The 21640-nt window shown below is 45.6% G+C and overlaps 1 protein-coding gene across 3 annotated transcripts in view; it reads left to right on the forward strand.

The window, feature by feature from the left end:
* Positions 1 to 6335: 6335 nt before the first annotated feature.
* Positions 6336 to 21640, forward strand: part of TTYH3 (tweety family member 3) — an 80065-nt gene continuing 64760 nt past the window's right edge. For 2 of the 3 annotated variants that reach the window (XM_076351395.1, XM_076351397.1), the window contains exon 1: positions 7175 to 7329. In XM_076351395.1, the coding sequence (XP_076207510.1) occupies positions 7207 to 7329 (123 nt within the window). In that variant the 5' untranslated portion in view covers positions 7175 to 7206. Of the gene's footprint in view, positions 6386 to 7174; positions 7330 to 21640 lie in introns of those variants that run through there. The other variant, XM_076351396.1, reaches the window with a different exon arrangement.

Below are 21640 nucleotides of genomic sequence, written 5' to 3' on the forward strand. Positions count from 1 at the left end.
GATCAAGATTGTCCCATCAGGAATGATGTTCTTGACCAAAGCCTAGTGGAACTGACAGAGGTGATGGGCTTTTGCTTTCAGTCTTGGCTTCCATGTTTTATTCAGAAAAGAGATCCTGTCAAGTAGTTCTGTAACTAAAAGCCATGCCATTGCCTCAAACATATCTGGCTTTGTGCGGAGTACAGCGAGTTTCACTGATGCCTTTTCATCTATCGTTGTGCTGCTTGCTTGTTGGTTGCAACGGTCATGCTGACCAGTTACCAAACCAGTGAAATTCAGATAAAAGATTCAAAAGAAGTCATTGTGGTGACTGTTCATGCCTAAATACATTATTGATGGATACTTCTCAGAAACCTTTTGCAGGAGGGATGCGGAATGGATAACCAGTATTTGAACTCACTAGGGCCACAGAGCTCTCCCTGTGCTAGGGTTTGCTAGAGCTGTAGACGCGCAGAGGACTGGGTGAAACTGGTCTGCTGTCAGCTGGGGGGAGAATAGGAGTCTGCAGGGTTCCAAAGACTGTCCGCTCTACTTACAGTGTATCCCCTTACCTCGGTTATTGTTGCTGTTTATGAAGCTCTGGTGGAAGGAACTAGGGCGTCTGCATTCCTTTCCAGGTCCACTGAAAAAGCCTTTAGGGACTCCCAGGAAAAACAAGCCTTATGCTGCTTTATGAAGAGAGAGCACCCTGCTAACTGCTGTGAAGACATGGGAATCCTACAGCCATCTTCCTATCAAGCAGAGTCCTTGTTGTAGGACTAAAACAGATATAAAAGTACAAGACTGAGACAAACAATCTGTGTTTGAAGACTGTATTATCTAAATTTCACTTTTTTGTTCTTTTTTTCTCTGCTCCACTGACATGCTCTGGATTTCTTAGCAGAAACTTCAGTTTTAGATCTTAAACGCTGGAGGTGTAAGCCATGTGGCATGAATGGAAAAGTTTTGATATGATTTCTTGGAGCAGACTGGTCTTGAATTCAGTTGAAAGCAATTAAGTGTTCACACTAGTTGTATTAAACCATACTTTGGCTTCATCTGAAGTCAGAGTGCCCTTGACTCTTGCAAGCTTTGCAGCATCTATTTATGGTAGGTTTGTCAGCTAACCAATTGCTTTCCCCACGTGAACTTCTAAGGGCAAAAAAACCCCCCAGTTTCATTCATTCTGCGGGCATCATTAAAACCTGCGAAGAGCAAAATATCCGTGCTAGACTCTAGGTTACTAGGGGAGGATTTTCAGGCATGGTTGGTGGTCTGGTGCTGCATCAGTTCCTCTGACGTTTCCTTCTAACGTTTGCTGATGCGGTTCTTTGCCTGGTAGAGACAGCACTGACATCGGTTTCTGAATGTTTGCCCTATTTTCAGATGTGTGTAAGGCACGTTGGCTCTTGCTTATACGTGGCCTTTAGCTCTCATTCTGTCCTCGCTGTGCTCAAAGGAATAGCCTTGAACAGCACGTGTTGTTATGTTCTTATTAACTATACTCTGTTGTAGTCTACTGATTAAGTCATACCCTGCTCCTCTTGCCCCTTCCACTGCCTGGCTGTCCTAATTACCTCTTTCAAATCTGAGAGCGTATGTATTCGTACATCTTTTCTGGTCTCCAGGAGAGCGTTCATGTTGTTCCCCTCACCGGAGCTGTGTATAAACAGAACTTCACCTCTCAAGATGTGTCTCAGACTCTTAACAGCTCCCCTTCTACTGGGTAGGTTTTTTGCCAGCATGCCTCAAAGACACTTTGCGCGGGGTACCGCACAAGCCCCTTTAGGGCTTCTATTCTTGGTCGTGTGAACAGATGTGTCATAAAATCTTGATGCTCAAAATGGTCTGGGAAGAACCAGGGGGGACATCATGCCTGTTGTAAATGCCTGTCTTACCTCCCTCGCTATCAGCCAGATAATATCACACCTGGATCTTGCTCCTCTGCCCCTCCTCAGTCCGTCGGCTCTGCAGAGATGAGGCTCTGCTTCAGTAATGTAACGGAGCTTGAAAGTCTTTCCTGTAATAGGAATTTAGAACTGAAATGCTGTAAAATCTGTCATTTGATTACAGTGCTGCTGTAAAAAAAGGCTATGTTTAAATGGCCTCTAGTTATATGCATGGAAAATTAGAACAGCTTTAAATAAACAGGGGATTGACCATTAATGCCTGTAGTAAAAGTTACAACGTTCTGCGCAAACATGACTTAGCGTTGTCATTACCTAGCAATCATCCTTATTTGTATCCTACACAAATTGTGGCAGAACCTTCTATTTATCTAACCTGGAAATGTTTCCTGAAGAAGCTATATTTTACACACAGAATTGGCAGTTTTCTTCCTCCTCTCGGCAGACATTTAGTAGCCACGTATTGCATTTCTATGCTAGTAAACCTTCATTATTATACAAAATGTACTAGAATGTTATGAAGAAATATCTTAAATAATTAAACAGAAACTGCAAGTGACAAAGCAAATGAACAAAGTGCAATTTGAGCTGTGTTATTCTTTCCTTTTTATATTCACTTTTTATTTGCTAATTTGCTGAACTTACTGAACTGCAATGGGTCTCGCTGTGATTAGAGAGAATTTGCCAAGTTCCTTTCTAATTGTTTCTTTGCAATTAACTAAATAATAGAATGTTCTGTGTGTTGCTCTCTGGGGAAAGGAAAGGAGCGGGCAGGTGCTTTTGCAGTAGGATTTCCACATCTTCCACCCATTTCCCTGGGACTCGCCAAGTATAAAAAGACCGGTAGAACACGAGGGAGAGAGAGTATTGCCTCAGGACTGGAAATGACAGAATTAACCCTTTCATATGATTTCTTTGAGTTTGCTTAAAGCTTTTTATGCTGGCCCTGGTCGTGGCTATTCTTTGTTTAAACCCAAAGGTCCCTAGGAGGATTTCAGAGGAAAGCAACAAAGACCCAAATGTACGTTCCTTTCAGCAGCTGCCTCCGCTCAGGGGAAATCCTTTAAGCTGGGAGGAGAAGTCAACTGGGAAGATCCCCGGCAATGTGGCTTTGCTGGGAAGAGTGGAGGCTGGGGACTGAGCTGTCGCGGAGGGGGCAGAGAAATCTGGGGGAGGCTGGAGAGCAGCCCTGGCTTCGTTATTTCCTTTGACTGTCAGCAGAAAAATACAGAGGAAGCCCTGGGAGGAGAGGGAAGGTAATCTTAATAGAGGCACAGCCTAGCTCAGCGGGAAGCGGGCACGGCTTGATGTAAGGGCAGAGTTTATGGAGCGGCAGAGGCGAGCGGGGCAGAGGTGTTGCCTAACAGCGGCAGCCGAGTGCCGAGACATGGTTGTCTCGCTGACCTCCCTCTGACTGTCCGTAATTTAGCCCCTAGTCTCAAGAGGGTAACTCATCCCTCTGCCGGCACTTGGAGTTCAATCTTGCCCTTTTTTTTTTTTTTTAAATCTGTATTGTTGGCTAAAACCTTTCATAACGCATATTAGGTCTGACAGTCAGGGGAAGACTCCTCGCTTCACAGTATATTAAAAGCTGAATTATTTCATTTCATAGTGGATAAAAAGAGCCAGGGGTATGGGATTGCTGTTCTAAAAAGTGCTCTCATTGCAAGTATCACGTCAGCAGTAGGGATGTCGAGCCAGAGAGAAGCTTGTGAAGAGTGAAAAACAGTACACTTCCTAGGAGTGCTTTCGCAGACTATCTGATGGTCTCAAGGGGACAGGGGACAGTACCAGTTGCCTTTTTTTGGAGGTTTAAACTGGTCTTTTTATCTCCGATGTCTTTAATTTGGAACATTTCTCATTTGTCTATTTTGCCCCATGATTCTTTAGCAAAGCCACTGTCAAAGCAAGTTAGCGAACACTAATACGGCTCTTAGGGTTACTTTTCAGCAGGATTACCAGCCGACAAGCTGACGTTTGCAGTTTGCTTTGGTTGATTGTAGAACTGCTTTCCATGCAAGGGTGATTTACTGTTAGTTTTTATTCCTGGGATGTCACAGCAGTGGCTTGTTTGTTCATTTTGCTTTGGCAAAACAGAGAGTACCTATTTGTGTGGGGAGGAAAAAAGGCTGCTATAATCTAAGCATGAGAGCCTTGGTAACTGTCTTGTTGTCATGTAATCAAGAATTACCTGAATAGGATCAAATGAGAGATGCTAGACATCCAAGAAATGCAAACACTGCTTCCTGACGTGGTACAACAGGCTGAAGTGCCCTACCATGGCAAGTATGGCTAGTGCTAGATCTTGCGGTTTGTCTCTTATTCCTAGTTGCTGAATTCATTTTACTCTTCATTTTCTTATTTTCCCATATCATTATAAACAATTGTGGGGGAGAAATTAAAACTGTTGATGCCTCTGTTTCTCTGTAATCCCACATCCTCATTCTACTATAATTTAATCCAGTTGTCTCCGCAGCAAATGGCTGTGAGAGGCATGCACGTCAGCGCTGCCGAGCCTGCTCCCTTTCCCACTTACCCCCCCGCCCCCCATATGGCGCCTCAAACTGCCGCGCTGATGCTCGGGTGCTTACACCCCCATTTAATAGCATCCAGCTTTTTCTGTCATTTGTTCCAAAACGTTTTGTTCAGTTTGATTCACATCGACGCTGTCAAACAAGATCTCGGTGCGGAGTGCTTGCTGCATCTGCTCCTATTCCGTGTCCGTCATTTTGCTGACAAAGGTACTTGGACTCGCAGCCTGGTGGGGTTTTTCTATCTGTCCAGAGGCTCGTGGCAGCAGTAACATCTGCAGGACAGATTCCAGCCTTGAGCGTTTTAGTGCCGAATTGCATAAACTCTGTGGCATAAGTGGCTTACGCAGAGAGATCTCTTGCCCCCAGCGAGGTCTCTCAGCTCCTTGTCTTCGGATTGTTTGAACTGGAGGTGAAATATGTTAAATCATCGGGCTTTAAAAGAATTTCTTCCTCATCCTTGCTGGCACTGCGAAAAAGGGGGAAAAAAAAAAGAAAAGGGAAGAAAACAAAATTGGCTGTTGTTCTGCTGTCCTCCTGCAGAAAAATAGGAGCTTTTCTTGGAGAAGGCTGGAGGGAGTTGAGCTCTTATATCTCGTACCCTTGTATATCTCGTACTTGTTCACATACTGCGTGGCTGTGGACTCTCTGACGTGTGTCTTAATGCTATTTGTGAACGATAAGATTTCTTTTTAGCTATGTTGATAGTACTCATATGAAAATCCTGTCCTTGTCAAAAGCTATTAAAGTTGATGTTATATTTCAGAACATCAGCAGAAATATGTTTATTTGGTCCTAATGTGTTAAATAGCCCACTTTAGCAGTTTTGCTCTCCTTATTTATAAAATGTGTTGGTAAGGACAGCGTAAAGTATAAAGTACTAGCTGCATTTGGGGAAAGTAATAAAATCATACTTGCAAAAGAGATGTCGCTAATATCTACTGACCTCCCACCATTTAGGAGAAAAAAGCGGTTGGTATCACTCTTTTTTTACAAATGGGATACACAGCACTCCAATATCTTTTGAGTTTTCATGGGCCATAACGGTTTCTAATTCTAAACAGCGCCGATTAGATGAGAGTTTCTCAAACCTGTAAGACCGGTGAGACATTTGCTTGACGTCTGTTAGAAGGCTGGATGGCCCTTTTTCCCCTTCCAACTCCAAGCTGCATTAAGCGATGTTTAGCCCACGTTGCTTTCAGCTTGGCAGGTCAGCAGTGGGTGAGGTGTGCTGCTGCAGGGCTGGGATGGGGAGACTGTGGTTCGTATGACGCTGTGGAGAGAGGGAAGGCCCGGGAGATGGTCTGAATAGCCTGGCAAAGTTTAGGAACTCATGTGTTAATGCTGGACCACGCTATGTAGAGCAGGAATGAAATTATTTGATCTATGCCTTTTAAAAGAAAACAGCAAATCTTTTTACACGTTTCAGTCGTAATAGGAACAATGTGATCTTTGTAATGAAGCGAATGAATTTGGGATTGCTGCTGCTTACTGTTATCTTTTCTGTTTTACTACTCTATCCTAATGTTATCCAGCGTATTTATGTACTTACTAGTTTCCAACGTGTCCCCAGGAGGGTATGCTCATATTTTTTACCTTTAAGACTAAAAATAGTTTGGTTCTGTTCTGTTTAGAAAGAAATGAAAAGCCATTCCCGTCGGGTCAGAGTATAATCCTTGGGAAAGTTGTGTCAGAGGGGCTCTGTGGAGAGCACAACAAAAGCTCTGTTACGTTCTGCACAACTCCGCTGTGTTACGCAGTGAGAGGCTGTCCTTGTTTAAATACTTAGGTGTTTCATTCACGGCTCTGCTTTACATAGTCATCAAAATAAGCTGAGAGTTCGAAGTCCATTGAAGTTAATGAAGCAACATAATTGGCTTTGGGTCAGAGTCTGGAAGAGGCCAAACCTTTGCCTGCAGAGAGAATGGTGGAAGCTAAACCAGGGCGCTTCGGGTCTCCATGGAACAGGTGACGATCGGGCACACTTGAAAATCGCACGAGGGGCCCGTCTGCATCTTCAGACACCTCAGGACTTCTAGAAATTTCCCCCTGGCTTTTGGAAAAGCCAAGACAGGCTGGGGAAGCAAGCGGGGAGCCAGTGCCCCGGGATCAAGCGTGTTGCACAAAGTGCGTCAGCTCGAGCGAACGCGTCGGTGCCCGAGGCCTGGGAACGGCGCTTCCCTTGGCGGCACCGAGGGAAGTAAGCTGCCAAGCGGTTGGGTCCGCTCTGGGGTTATTTTGGAGGGAAAGGTGCCGGTACGAGAGAAGGGGACATCGTCTGCTGCCGGCTGTGGGACGTCCACCCTCTGCCACGCGTGACCATGCGCCCCGTTACAGCAGGAGCCGCGGTGGCGGCGAAGCACGGCTGCCGAAGGGCGGGCGACCCCCGCGCGTTGGGGCAGCGGGCGGCACGACAGGGAACACGGGACGGGACGGGAGGGCCCGGCCGCAGCCGCCGCGGCCCGGAGCCCACACGAACCGAGGGCCTGAGGGGCCCCGGCGGGCGGGGCGGGACGGGGCGGGGCGGGGCGGGGCGCGGCGGCGCCAATGGGAGCGGGCGGGCGGTGCCGGGCGCGCGGGCGGTGGAGCCTCTCGGCGAACAAAGAGGGAGCGAGCGGCGCGGCGGGAGGGAGGAGGCGGGGGGTGCCGGCCATGAGGGGCCGCCGGCCGGGGCGCGGGTGAAGGGGCGGGCGGGCAGGCGAACGGGCGGCGCGGGCGGCGGCGCTCCATGGCCGGCGGGTCGGGGTGAGGCGAGGCGAGGCGAGGCGAGGCGAGGCGGCACGGCGGGCATGGCGGGCGTTAGCTACTCGCCGCCCTGGTGGGTGAGCCTGCTGCACCGCCTGCCGCATCTCAGCCTGCGCTGGGAGCTCACCGCCGCCGACTTCCGACCGCACGACGCCGAGTACCAGCAGGTGGGTCCCCGCACGGGGTCTCTGTGTGTGGCTGTGTCCCGCGTGGGGGCCCCTCGCAGCTCGGGCGGGGGGTGTTTGTACACCCGTGGGCTGTGCGGGGCAGGGGGCGCGGAGGGGGCTCGGCTCCCTGGGAGGTGTGGAGGAGAAGGGGGCCCCGGCCCCGGCCGGGGCTCCTCGGGTGGGTGTCTGTGGGTGCCACGTCTCCCCTGTTCCGTGTGGTGTGTGTCCACCCCACGAGGGGCAGGTGGGGGGGCTGCCTCCCTGCTGGGTCGGGGCAGGCGGGGATGCGGTGGTCTCGCCGGCCCGGGCCTGGGCCGGGAGGCCATCACCCCCCGGCGGGGTGAGCAGAAGCCCCGAGCTGCGTCCGGCTCGCTGGAAGCCCAGGTTCTTCTTGGGAGGAGGTGAAACGATCCCCTGGAAGAGGAGGCAGGAGGCAGCCCCGGCCGAGAGCCCTCGCCAGGTCCCTTGGCTGCCGCCAGCTGCGCTGTCCAGGCGGAGGCACCGGCCCGGCCTGATGCCCCTGGCCGGATCGTAGCCCCTCGTCGCCGGTGATAACGCCGGCCGCTCGCCGCCGATCGCGCCAGCCCCGCACCGCCGCGACCTGCAGAGAGGCCGGCGGTGCCTTTCCAAAACCGGCTGCCGGCCTGCTGGAAAACAGATGACTTAATGCACGAGAGCGGCGTTAGCATCAAGCGCACGGGGAAGATGCTCGCGGCATACTTGTGTGCCGCTGTTTTTTTTTCTTTAATGCTGCTTAGCCTGCATCCTGTGCTTGGTTGGCTAGGCATGTAATTAAAACGATTGTGGAGTGAATCTGTGTGCGCTAACATCTGTGTTCTCCGCTGTCATCTTGGAACAGGGCTGCAGTGACTCTGCTGCCTCGTTTTGCCACGGTCTGTGGTTTTGAAAACACCATTTTGCTTTTCTGAACATACTTGCAGCGTCCTATATACGCAGCCTCCTATCGTGCATGCAGGCAGAAAGGCTAGGGCATCTAAACGGTTCTCGTTTATCCTAGAAGTAAAAGGTATTAGAAATACATTAGAAAGCAGTATGTTTTGGCTTTTTGTTTTAAACGGATGAACAGATCTGTGGGCTGAAGCTAGAGCAAAATGTGAGAGATGTATTTAAAGAGCAATGGGTAGATACAAAGAAACATCTTTAAACCAGTAAACAGGACAGACTTTTGACCTAACTTTTGTATTTGGGGCTTCAATTTGTTCATTTGTTTTAGCTCCCTTGGCTTAGCAGAGTTCAAGATGGCCACACACAGATGTAACGCTGCACAGCAGTTTCACTGTATTTCCATGACCTCAGAGGGTAGCTGCCTTTAAAACGGGGGATGTGAGATGCTGAAGATCAGAAGTTAAGAGTTCGTGGAAAGATGTTCTTGGGAGTGCGTTATCATGAAACAAGCACTCGTTGACCTTTGACTAGACAGCAGATGTACTGTTTTTCACTTAAATTGCTTAAAAGCATTCCTCACAACAATCTGGGGTTGTGTTCATTTGCCAGATAATTTTTCTACACTAATCGTATTCCGACTTAAAGCCTTCTGCTGTTCTCCTGTGTAGCTGCCTCTCCTCCCTCGCTGATATTAAGGACTTCTTGCACAGCAGTAGATGGCCTTTTAAGTCTTAACTTCAGCTCGCAAGAAAACATCTTATCAAATCCAAACCCGAATGTCTGGATTACTGAAGTGTCTGTCGTCAAGAGAATGATTTGAGTAGCGGCAGCTTTGCTGGTTTCGGCGCTGGTGAGGGATAGCAAGCAGGCTCCAGTAACGCAGCCCGTGTTATCGGTGTCGCCGGTTATATAACGAAGCTCCTGTGGCTCTGCAAGTTGACTCGGGAGTTCGTAGCCACGTAGATTAATTTTAATGAAACAGGGAAACTTAATCCAGGAGTGGGAACTGTAATGCTAAATGCTCTCTCATGCTTTAAATTGTTCTGAAGGCCTTTTGGTTTGAATTCTAGCTTTTTCTATGAGGTTTGTTATGAATTTGCATCCCTTGCTCTGTTTGCAGCCTATGCTGGCATAGTCTCCCCTTTTCTTTAGGAACCTTTCGTATTTAGCTGTTGAGATCGTACATGTCCTGAAAATAAGAAAGTCCATTTTTAAACTTAAATTCTGTATGGTTTTTTTGTAGGTTTCATTGGCCCAAATTGTGTATATTTTTGTTTTCTATTCCATTAGTGGTTGATACTCCAGTTCTTAAGTATAAACTGTTAAACTGCACGCTGCATTTGAGTTCTCTGGTGGCTGAAGAGAGGTCAGTGGGGGATGCTAGCTGGGAGTTTATGGGATGGGAAAGGGCAGAGTGTCCCTAGCTGTAGTAAGGAAGGGTTACCTTTACTAAACTGAAAATACTTTTAAGTTTCCATGACTTCAAGTTATCAGGTAGCTAGACTGTTATCATAAATAGGCATACAGCAGGGCTCTGTGTCTGTGCTCATTCTGATTTGTTATGAGGAAGGAAGCAACATGTCCTTTCTGATTCTTCACTGCTTCTCTAGAAAAGATTTCCCAACCCATGACCAAGGGAGAACATTGCTTTCTTTATAAAACTGTTTCCTTTAGTAACCTCTTAGTAAAGACCTACTTTTTCTTTTGTACTCGTGTTTTGATGATAGGCTTTGAACTTGTGCATCAACTGAACATCCCCCTTCAACCAAAAGTGAAATACAGTGGCTTGGATTTGAATGTTGTCATGTCACTTGTTGCAGTGCCACGTGCTCCTGCAGGTGAGGAGGCTGCTGATTCAACAGGCTTTCCACCTCTACCTAGCAAGGATTACTGTAATGTGCAAGCCACTATTCCACTGAAGCAGCAGACAAGCTATTGTCCCCTGAAACCTCTCTGAAGTGCTTGTAGCTCGTAGATAAGCACCTACTGCCGGTCTTTGAAGTCTAGGTCTTTGTTATGTTTTCTGGGACCCTGGATGATGGGGAGTATCTAGAAGGGTGTAGATCTAATGGCTAGTTATGCTGTTCTGTCCCATGTAGTCCCTTTTGTCAGAGCAGGAGGGACACCCAGCTGCGCACCGGCCTGTCTCGTGGAGGCTGTGTCCATTGTGTACTAACCTACAGGGGCTTCCTCCTTTTGTATGAGAGCTTGAGAAATACTTACAGCAATGTTGTTGCCAAGGGCTGAGATCAAGGCAGCTGCAGGTTTTGGCTGCGTACCTTCTTCACCTGAGTTGGTTTCTAAAACGCTCTCTCTTGGTATTACTTACTTCTTATCTCCTCCCAGAGTGTATCTTGTTGCATTAGGTTAGAACAGTGTGTGCAAGTGTGGAGAAGCAGAACAGATCCTTCCCCTCTGGACTAGGTTGTTTAAAAATGTATGCGTCCTTCAGATGCTTTGCTTCTGTCATGACAAGCTGAGGACAGCAGTACAACTAGTTGTTTCCTTTTTCTGGGGGAATGGAGGTGAGCTTCAATGCAGAATGAGCTGGGGTTGTGATCCTCCTTCTCCAGGGGGTTTGGCATGCTGCTGAGTCCTGTCAGAGCTGCCTTCATGTGCTGCTTGCAGGACTTGCTCCATAGAGTCATCCCTATAGAGGATCTTATCAGACCAGTTCTTTTCCTAATCCTCCCATGAATCATTGAGGTTGAAGATATCTTGATATGAACGGTTTTGTTCTGGCTGTATTCTCATCTGAGTCATACTGCAGTGCTCTGCAAAGCCTTTTCATTGTGTAGTGAGTCACAAACTCTGGAGTGAAGGGAATGTAAAAATGGAGCAAAGCTCGTGTTCCTTCTGACAGCGTCGTGCTAATACCAGTTCTGGTCTCTGTGCCTTTTGCTGCTGAACAAATGATGATGATCTTACCAGTACTGTCCACTTACTGTCCAATTCAGTTAATCTGACCAGTAAGATGGTCCTGACACTGCTGCTGTCGCTAGTTTAATCTATTTAGTAATGTAAGTACTTCTACTTGTGACTTAGTTGCATGGCACTTTATTTCTCAGGGTAGAGTTGGTTAAGATCCTTGAGGTAGTGTGGAAGTTACATGCTGGAAAGAAGTAGAAAAGCTAAATAGCTTTTTAATACAGCACAGCAACAGGTAATGGGATATCTACTTGAGACAGAGTGTCTTTGGTACCAACAGAAGAGGAGCCTACAACACTTTATTGTAGCTCTTAAGTCTCACTGTGTGCTGAGAAGCGTACTATAAACAGTGAAGAAGAAAAGAGGCTGTAAAAGCTAAGCTACAGAGCACCTTGAGTTGAATTTCTGCTTTTTCTTAATTGCGGGAAAATGGCAATGTTGACCTGAGTCTGTAAAGGCATGGGTTATGCGTGAATCAGGCTAGAATAAAGCAAAATTCTCCAGCATCTTTGAAAGTCTTTCCTTGCACCACTCCCGTGCTTTTTCTGCGAGAGTCAGAACTGCAGATGCACGGATAGTAGGTGTAATGGCAACTGTGTGTGCTTTGGAAAAAGACTGGATGATTGATTCACACCAATTAAGATGCAGAACCACGCTAAAGGAAGCATGGTAAGAACAGGGGTATGCTCTAGTCCTTGGTTTTGAGACGGTCTCTATAGTGTTGTCACCCAGGAGTTTTCTATCATACATGTGTCAGTGCTTTTGTGTTGTAACATTCTTTTTCTACTACTGAATGTGTGTTGAGGAGGGATCCAGCAGTGAAAGGTGCTGTGTAAGCCCAACGACGCTTCCCTTTTTTTGACTTGCAGACTCTAATCCAAGGCATGTGTGTTTGAACCTGTAGGCAAAGGTTCAGCAAGGAATTAATTCTGTCAGGTACTTTCTGGCTCTGTGAGGCTGTTTTCCTACACATAACAGCTAATGTCGTCTTTGGAAGTATTTCTTGGCTGGAGAAACGTGATGGAGCCTAAACTGCCAAAAAAACTTGGATTAGAGAGATTGTTTTAGAACCACTTCTACTGTACTGGCGTCTTATTTCAATTCTGAAACCAAGAGTCTTTCTGTAAATTGGAAACATGTGTATTATCAAGTTGGATGACGTGTTTTTGTCTAGTTGGCTCAAAGTCAGAGGGTAATGTGCCTTTCTTAAAGGGGTTAGACTGAAGGTTTCTTTCAAGAATAGATGGACCACTTCCAAGGTCTGATCAGCTATCTCGCTGTAGCACTAGTTTGCTTGTATTTCCAGGAAGGTTAGGTGACCCCGGTTAGTAGAATCCAATGTTTTCTAATTAAATTGAAGTTGCTTTTAGGTTTTTAAGAACCGATGGTAAATCCCCTCTTCCCTTTACTCATCAGTCTCGGTTGCATGAGTAACCATGCAGTAATACCTCTTATCAGCAAATTGGTGCTGTAGTCTGACTCCTCTATTCTGTGTTTGATCTAAAGGAGCCTTTACTAGGGAACTGCAGCATAATGAATAACAAAAAATGTAGAATCAAGACAATTTTTGATGGCTGACTTTTACCAAACGTAGACATACAACGGTTTCTGTTGACCACACATCCAGTCATGCAGCAGCATATGGTATACAGACAGGAAAAAAGTCAACCTTTGCCAGCTTTCTGTCTGTAGCTTTACTTTTTTGCTGACCCATGCTGTGCTGCCACGTTTTCAGATGGTCTCCTGAGAACTGACAGTTTCTGGAAACCGTGACTGTGGATTACCTTAGTCTAGTCAAAAAAAGTAACTGTTCTGAATGTATGGTTTTAGCAGACCAAAGTACACACGGAGGGGTAAAAGGTGACGTGGAGAAATGTGAAACACGTTGTGGGGCGAGGAGGGAAGGAGATGCAAGTGAGTGTGCAAAGATGTAAACCATGCTTGCTTCATCTGGGTAGAATCCTAAAAGTATTAATCCTGCACAGAGAAGATGCTTTTGCCAGGCCTGGTGAGCTTCCCAGTCTTAGGAGACCTCTGTGCAGCATGTGGTGCTCTGAAGGTATCATGCTGGCCTTAGCTGGAAGAGTAGAACCAGAGTTAAAAGTATTAGTCTGGTCAGGTGGTGGCCAGCCACTGGCACCTTGGCGCTTCTGCACCAAGACAACGTTTGTCCTCTTGAAAATCCTCTATTTTTTTTCCTACGCGAGTGTAACAGCATATGTCTCTTGGTCTGGATTTAAGTACTTATGAAGTAAATCTTAGGTAATGCATCCACCTCCTCTGAGCACTGCCTATATATTGCACTTACCTGTATGCACACAAGTGTTTATCGGTTTGGAGGAGCTGACAGTCAAGAACTTTATATTTTGCAGTTGTTTTGGAAAAAGGGAGTCTAAACAGAGACTGAAAATGCAGATGAGGGTCTCTAACCTTCAGTTTGCCACCACAATGATATAGCTACTTAGGAAGCTTATCTTGGTGTCCAGCTGCAAAGCCTGATATCACTAGCAATCTGGAGAAAGGACTAATCAAAATCAGTTTAGTCTTACCATCTCTTCCCTTTCTTCTTTTTTTTTTTTTCTTCTTCTCAATTCTTAATGCCTTTTTGAGCAGAGGAAAATCCACGCTTCACGGGTTAACAAAAAGCCTTTGTTTAAATGTTGATCCAATAAAACAAACAGTGCTTCAAGCAGATGTTGGTGTGGATTTTTAGTGCTCCTTATTTTTCATTATTAGGGAAAGTGAGAAATTCTCACCCAGAAGAACTATCCCATTAGGCATGACTCTGGAGATTAAGGGTGGGAAGTCAGGTGCTTTCCTCTGACTTAATCCCAAGGCTTTGAATGTGGATTAAGGAGCTGTGCCACAAGTCTTCTTGATCTCTTACTTGTATTTTGGGATTAGATTTATTTTTGAACCTGTAAACAAAAATCTGTCTATTGAGAATGAGATAGACAAAAGTTATGGGCCTTTGTCACATCAGGTTTCTTGACATACCTGTTTTCAGAACAGACAGTTGGAGGGACAAGCACCCTCCAATCCCTTGGCATTTCTCTCCCCCCCCCCCCCCCCCCCTTTTTTTTTTTTTCTTTTTTCTCCTTCTAGGACAAGGCTAACTTTACACCTCTTCTCCCCCACCCCTTCCCCCCACCAGCACACTTACTGCTGGAAAGGGTGAAGTCCAGAATCGATGGTTCATGCTATTTGTGTTGATGTGGTAAGACTGTGTTGTGGCAGAGCTTGCCCGGTCAGCTCTGTGTGACTCCTTTCAGGGGACACTTCTGTACCTGTAAGGATCAGTATGCTGAAGACTAAGCAGTGATGGTTAACGCTTCTCCTGAAGTCATTCTTTTATGTTCTTTGATGTCAAGTGAATATGCTTGGGTGGCTGCAAGCAAGCACTGAGTAAGGTGGCGCTCACTCTTAATTTTCTTGAGATGGAGGGGAGTCAGCATCTCATTTACAACTAACCTCTTGATGACTGTCAATTCTCCTCTCGTTTCTGTTTTATCTTTTAGTAGTAAACTTTCCACCAGTTATGTTGAGATTTCCCATTCCCCTTGAGTGGGTAGGAGAACTTGGCTTGTTTTCAACTGAATGTAATTCCCATAGCTGGGGGAAGGGACGTGATGTCTGGGAATTTATTTGCTCTAAGATTCAGACGAGACTTGGGTAACTTTGGAATATGTCAGGATTACCTTCTGTACTGAACTTTAATTCTCACTTTTAAGACAGGGATAAGAGTCTAAATACTCAGGGACATACTGATATATGCTGGAGAGTTGTCTCTAATAATAATAAAACCAAAACCCAGTAACCCTGCTCCTCTCTCAGGAAGGCTGTCTGTACTTTCTAGTTATGTCATCCTACCAGTTCGTTGTTTTAGCTGACAATGACGATTAACAAGACAGGTGAGCTAAAATCAAGGAGGATCAAGTTCATGCAAGATTTTTAGTCCCGGGGATGCACTCAGATGACAAGTCTAAAAAAAGAAAAAAAGTCATCCCTGTTAGAAGTCCTTCCCTTTCCTCCACTTCAAGGAGTGGCTGAGACTGTTGGTTGTATTGCAGTGGTGAAAAACTAGGAACTGGTAAAATTTATCCCCAAACCAGAAATAGCTTTTGCTGCGTGGTGAAGGGGTCTGCAGGTATCTAGTGAATAGTCACTGTGGGGCAGTGCCATGCTGATGCTATTTCTTTCTTTTTTTTTTTTTCATATTAGATGAACTAGGAAAGAGCAAACCACAGTGCACTTTCATGCTGCAAAGGCTTTAATTTCAAACTTCTTTCTTTTTTTTTTTTTTTTAGATTTCTGGGTAGTAAGCCACTTGTAGTTTTTGAGTCTGATCTTATAATTGTGAGCTTTAGGGTTTGGTAAGCCACAAATGTGCATGTTCTTGCGAATAGTCATTTGTGTGCTTAGGGCTGCAAGGCTATTCTCTTGCAAACAAAAAAAAAAGTAGGTTAGCATGCAATACATGGACACAGCAGTTGGTGTAACTCAGTAATGATACTTGCACCGATTCCCTTCTCTAAGCACTTGGATATGAGAGTAACATTTATAATAATGTGTGCTTTCACATGGTTATCGGGTTGCTTGCTTCAGCAGATGTAATGTGTGCCAGACTTCTTTTAAGTTGTTATTTTAACAAATGAGCGTTTTTTGGTCAATAGTAAGAGCAGCATTGAAACCAGGCAGGGGAAAGAGCTGACGTTCCCCTTCACCCTCACTTAAACTGGAGCTGCACCCTCAGATTGTGATTTCCTCGGTCCATGCTAAATGCTTTTTCTGGCTGGTACATCTCAGAATAGTGCCACACGTGCATATGCATGAAAGTCCTTTGTAGTGTGAAATTAGAGATGAAAGATATTGCTAATCAGTCCTAACAATGCCGGACTTATTCCTGGACAAGGGGAAATGGGAATGTGGGGAATGGATGTTTCACAAACGTATAACACATTCAGACATGTTGTTATGCCAGTGTTGGTGTCTGTGCATGGACACCCTTTTCAGTCTGTAAAACGCTGCTGTTCATGCAGAGAATTTAAACAAGCCTTCTATTCAACACTGAAATTAAAAATAATGCCAAAATCCAAATGGAGGCACTTCAGTTGCATAATAGTGTCTGTTACAAGGAGGACTCGGTGCAGTAGATGATGTAATGCTCCTTAAGATAAGGCCCAAGCTGGGGCAGGGGGGGGAGAGGGAAGAGGGTGTCAGTGAAGGAACCGTTAAGAGTATTGGTAATGGTGTCAAAGCTGTCCATAGGGTGTTAATTAGCAAACCTGAATAATCCCAAAGTTGATTGGGTTACAACTGGACGTGGGAAAAACGAGCCATTGCTTGGTGCTGTTTTCTCTGACTGTTATAATTGCTTTAGTGTTGAACAGTAGATTTCTGAATAATGTGGTGGGCAGAGCATGACCTCACCGTACTTCATGCTCTTTTCTTGGGGTAAGCTTTCTTGCAGTTTAACGGTGTGCTCGAGTTCCTGTAGCTGATAAACTGGGTAATTTTGATACTTGCTATAGCAGCTAAGATTTCTTCAGTCTACCAAAGAGATGCTTTCTGTTGCATTGCTGAAATTGTAACGCTTTGCATCTGGGCTGTGCCTGTAGCCTTGCTATTTAAGCGCTAGTCGTAACGGATGACGTTACTGTTCTGAGGCCTCTGGCAGTCTGTTACTTTCCTTCCTCCCTAAACTTACGTTTAGCATACACTTACTTTCTTCACCTTAGGAATAGTCCTTCTTTTATGTCGCTTCCTTGCTGCAAGTGCCTCTGTAGTCTCTTCTTGGGGTGGCATACGATTGCCGCCTCGCATACGGCCCCCCCGCCCCCTTTCTCCCTTGTTTTACAGTATTCACTTCAGGAAATGCTGAGAAAGTTGAGAGTAATGGAATTCATGAAATTCAAGCTGTGCTTCAATGAAAACGTGTTTTCAATTTCTGCCTCCTTGGGAGCCTGAGACTGAACTGTAATTGTTGGCGCAGGGTGGGGGCTGGGGCTGTGGATGAATGAAAGCGGTGGAGTCAGCGCTCTGCAGAGCCTCTTGCCCGGCATCTCGCCGCTTCTCGGCATTCAAAGGCTGGTGTGTGCTTTGTGGCAGCTTCAGGAAGCGTTTTTGTACTCAGCTGCCCAAAAGGCCCAGGCGTTTTCCTGCTGGGTTCGATCTGGCTGTCGGGGTCTGAATGACAGTGACATGTTGGAGAGGAACGTGATGGGGGAAGCATCAGCTGGGGGTGGTTTATCCCCCCTCTCTGCTCTTGATCCTGCTCACGCTGTCCTTTGAGTGTCCTGCAGCTGATTAAGGGTGAGAATTATAATGGTGACTCAAAAGCCTTTGGTAAAACTCATTAATTCATTCCTCCTTTAATTAGACACCCAGCCATGAGCTTATAATTATCAGACCCTAGGAACGTTTGCAGCTGTAATAAGCTGTGCTGCATTAATTGCAGAAATCATGGATTTTTGGCAAATGCAGATGTGGTGAGCTCTTACTCGGTTTGGTTTTTGGTGAGGAATGTGGAAGGGCATAGAAATGAAGGAAGCTGCTGAGAGTGCTCAGTGGCTGACCTCTGGCTGAATCTTGCCTCCTGGTGTTGAACTAAGAGGAAAGGGTGGAGCTGTCCTGCTTATAAATATTTCTTTTTTCCTTGGGAGGTGTAATAATGTAACTTTCAAGGAGAGAAAAGAGGAAGGAGAATCTAATGAAAAGTTATGCAAACATATTTTCCTAAAACTTTAGCACCTGAGAAAATTTTACTTTTGGAGTAAGAGTGTAACAGGAGCAGTTGCAGGCTTTGCAAGCAGTGCCCGTTTTGCCGTTTGGAAGTTAGGGAACGGCTGAGTGTGTTACAACAAAAAGTACCAGGCTTTTTTTTTTCTTTTTTTTTTTTTTTTTAGTCTTCTGGGGGAAAAAAAAATCAATAGTAAGCTTCCATTATTTTGTAATCTCTTCTTGTTTCTGAAATATGAAGGAAGGTAATTTTCAGAACTAATTTGTGTGGGTGACCCCTGCCAACAGATGACTAGGGTCTTCTGAGAGAAGTCTGTGCTACTTCTGGTATCTTTGAAATACTTGTGCTTTTTTTTTTTTTTCTTTTTTTTGCAGAAGGAGAACTAGAGGGAAGGCTGAAAGGACTTCAGGGAAGGACTTGTTATTTCTACCCTACTGCAACTCTATGTGTAGTTATGATCACTGCGAATGCAATGGTAGACCCTGAAAACATGATCTCCGTTTAGCTTTGGACTGACAGGCTGTCAAGTGCAAGCAATACCGAAAGGCACAGAGCTAGGAAAAGGCTAGGGGCAGAGATAGCTGGCCTGTCACTGGGCTAGGACAGATACAATTAAAAAGATAGGTTTGCTTTTTCTTTTTCTTAGGATTTGAACTTGAGTAAGGTTAGACTGAACGCCTTGGACTTGAGTAAGTGGGAGCTGTTGCACAAGACTAGATTAGAGGTACTTCTAGTCAATGGCAAGTATTAATGTTCATGCTCCCTTAAGAGGGAAACCGTTTCAGTTGTAGTAGGTGGCAGGAAAAAATGGATCAGCTGTGTTTTGGGTCTTTTTCTGTCTGGATTTAGTGAAAAGCACAGATAGCACATCCAGTGAGGATGGAATGATTTGCTTGACACTTCTCCTGTAGCTAAACAGAAGTCTTTGCTTCGGATGAGAGTGCTATTTTAAAAGCACTGTACAATGCTTCCTGTGTGCCTAGTATTTCAAAATGTGACCGATGTCTTCTGTTTGTCCTTCTTGTCCTCTCCCCACACAGTCTGAGTTATTGTCGGCTTACGAGACTGAGTAGTGCATAGAGCTTGGGTAGGATAGGGTTTCATCCTTGGTCTCTGAGGCCAAATACACCGGATCACTGGCCGTTCCTTATATTTGTATATATCTAAAATTCTTAAAGGTTGGACAACGGATGTTGAATCAACCTGAGTAGAAAAATTAGTGGGAGCAACAAATTTACAAGGTTAAAATAGCCTTTCATTCTCATAAGTACAACCAGGTAAAGATCCTGGTAAAGTTCTTGGCTGGTCTCAAGAGACCATGTTCTGGGGCAGGTTGAGTGAACCTCTTGATCACTGCAGGGGTTGTTTTTCGAGCTTTTTCAGCTTGACCTGCTGCAAGTTAAAATCTCTTCAAAAGCATTTTAAACGCTTTAATATTAAAGGGTAAACTAAAGGTGATGAATATAAAATATGTCCAGTGCTGTCAACAGAATTCTCCGTGTGGACAAGGGGGACTCTGGGACGTGCTTCCAATGCCTGTGCATTAGCAGGCGGCTCTTGGAGAAGCTGTGTGAGTGATAGTAGATGCTGGGAGCGTTCTGCTGAGGTGTAAATAACAAGGTTGGACAGTTTACACTAGCTCTGCTGTTTTTATTAGTGCAGCTTAGCTTTCGCCTCAGGCAATGTGGAGGTTATGGGAGAAGGAGGAAGGGACAAGCTGTGAACTTGCCTCCTCTCCCAGCAGAAGATGACGAGAAGGTATGGGGATCTTCTTACCCTAATCCCCCCTTGGCGTGTTAATTCTTCTTGTCCGTGTACTTGTATCTTAAGTCTGAAATTCATACTGAGGCAACTGCTTGCTGGGTCACGCGTGTCTCACTCCAGTGCCCTTTCAACCTTTTTGGTGTTTGTGTGGGTTTTGTTGCAGCTATTAACATTCAGTTGGCTGCTATAGTATTTCATTGCTGTTAATTTTGTTCTCAAGAAAATGTTGCTCTGAGAGACTGCTGCTTGTCTTATTACTGCTCCTAAATACATTTAATAGCTATTTGCTAGCTATTGCGTCTTCTGCCTGTGGTTGACCCACCTCTTAATGTGTTCCCAGGGCTGAAGAGGACTGCAGATCCATGTTTGTTTGGTGGGTAGATCTGAATCATCTTCTGCTGATGTCAGCTACACTTTGGCCTGGGAGGAGATGTGCCTCTTGTACCACAGCAGTGGCATATCCAACAGGTGAAATGTAGTTCTGCAGGTATAACCTATGGGCAGGACTTTCAGCACTAACTTAATTATTAGGTTTGGTTTACTTGTGCTGGCTTCAGTAAGAGTGATCTTGATTATTTGATGCAATAAATGAACTATAAGGTTCCTAAGAAAGGACCAGTTTTGAGGATAGGCCTTGAATGCCTTGAGTTCAAACCAGGCATGTCTGTATTTCTTTTCCCTTCCAAAGTGAAATTTGCTGCTTGATGCCTGATGTAGTGAGTGCTGAGCTTTCTTTCTAACACCTGTGCCTTCAGACGGGATCCACCAGCAATTTAGTTCTTGACTTCCTACTCACAAACACATACACCACCACTTCTTTGATGCTAAAACTAGTCCTACAAGACTTTCATCCTTGGAGATGTACTCAACTAGCCTTTGACATGCTGTTGCCTTTGGACAAGTCACTGGTCGCTTCTGGGAAAACAAAGATCCTGAGTATTTTCTGTGTAGCTGCACTCGGACCTTGGTAAGTGTGCGCGGTCTCTCCCGTGGGCTGTGAACATAGGCTAACTGTAAACAGGGCTGAGAGCTTCTGGAAGCTGCAAAGTAGTCCTCAGCTTTATTCTCAGTGAGGAATACTTTTATTTTTAGAACAGGACACGCGTGAAACAGAACTGCAGTGTTGTTCTAATGCGGCAGTAAGGAAGTATTACATGGTGCAAAGTTCGGTGTTAACTGCAAGCTATATATTCTTCTTGTAGTCAAAACATTAACTATACTGGGATAAGAATCTTGTTCTTGGTGCAGCTGTGGTTTGGATTGTGCAATGGCTCTTTGGGTTCTACTACAGTATTTCTGTATTGCCTGATCTAGGTAAGTGCCCTGATGGCTGAAACTGTGCTATAGGCCAGGAAGAGTTTGGAGGCATGCGTGCATGCATACCTACCTACCTACCATCAGTTGGGGGAACGGTGCTAGCCACTGCATGTGAGCATCAATGCTGTACTCGGGGTGCTGGCTCCTTGTACAATCCTGGCTTTAAAGATCTAAAGCTCCTCCAGCGCTGTTGAGTGGGGTCTCAGTAGGTAGGAAAGTGTCTTGTTTGATTCCCAGCTGCTTGCAAGGAATGGGGTCTTCAGGCTATTTATGCTGCACTCTTAGCTGTCGTGTATTTAACTTCCAGGCAGCACCCAGATAACCCCCTATGCTTGTGCCCCTGGTAAATAGGCTTCCAAGTGGGGTTACACATTCCAGGCACGTACGCTGTCCTGCTCTGATAGCTCAAGCTGGGTTAGTCAGGCGTCTCACCAAGCGTGTCAGATCTGAGACGGTCTGTCTCTCTTGCTTCTGCTCTCTGAATCCTTGCTCTATAAAAGACAGTAATCAACAAAAGGGCAGTTAGAGTTGTGGAGCATGGTTATATGATCTTGTCACTTCTTTCACTCTGATTTTGGACTAAGGAGATAGTGTTTTGAGCGCAGAAAAACCTTCAGGGTCCTGGGAAAGTGGCTGGGACTGTACTGTTCAGCTGTA

The sequence above is a fragment of the Aptenodytes patagonicus genome, chromosome 13, assembly GCF_965638725.1.
Source record: "Aptenodytes patagonicus chromosome 13, bAptPat1.pri.cur, whole genome shotgun sequence".
In the NCBI taxonomy this organism is placed as follows: Eukaryota; Metazoa; Chordata; class Aves; order Sphenisciformes; family Spheniscidae; genus Aptenodytes; species Aptenodytes patagonicus.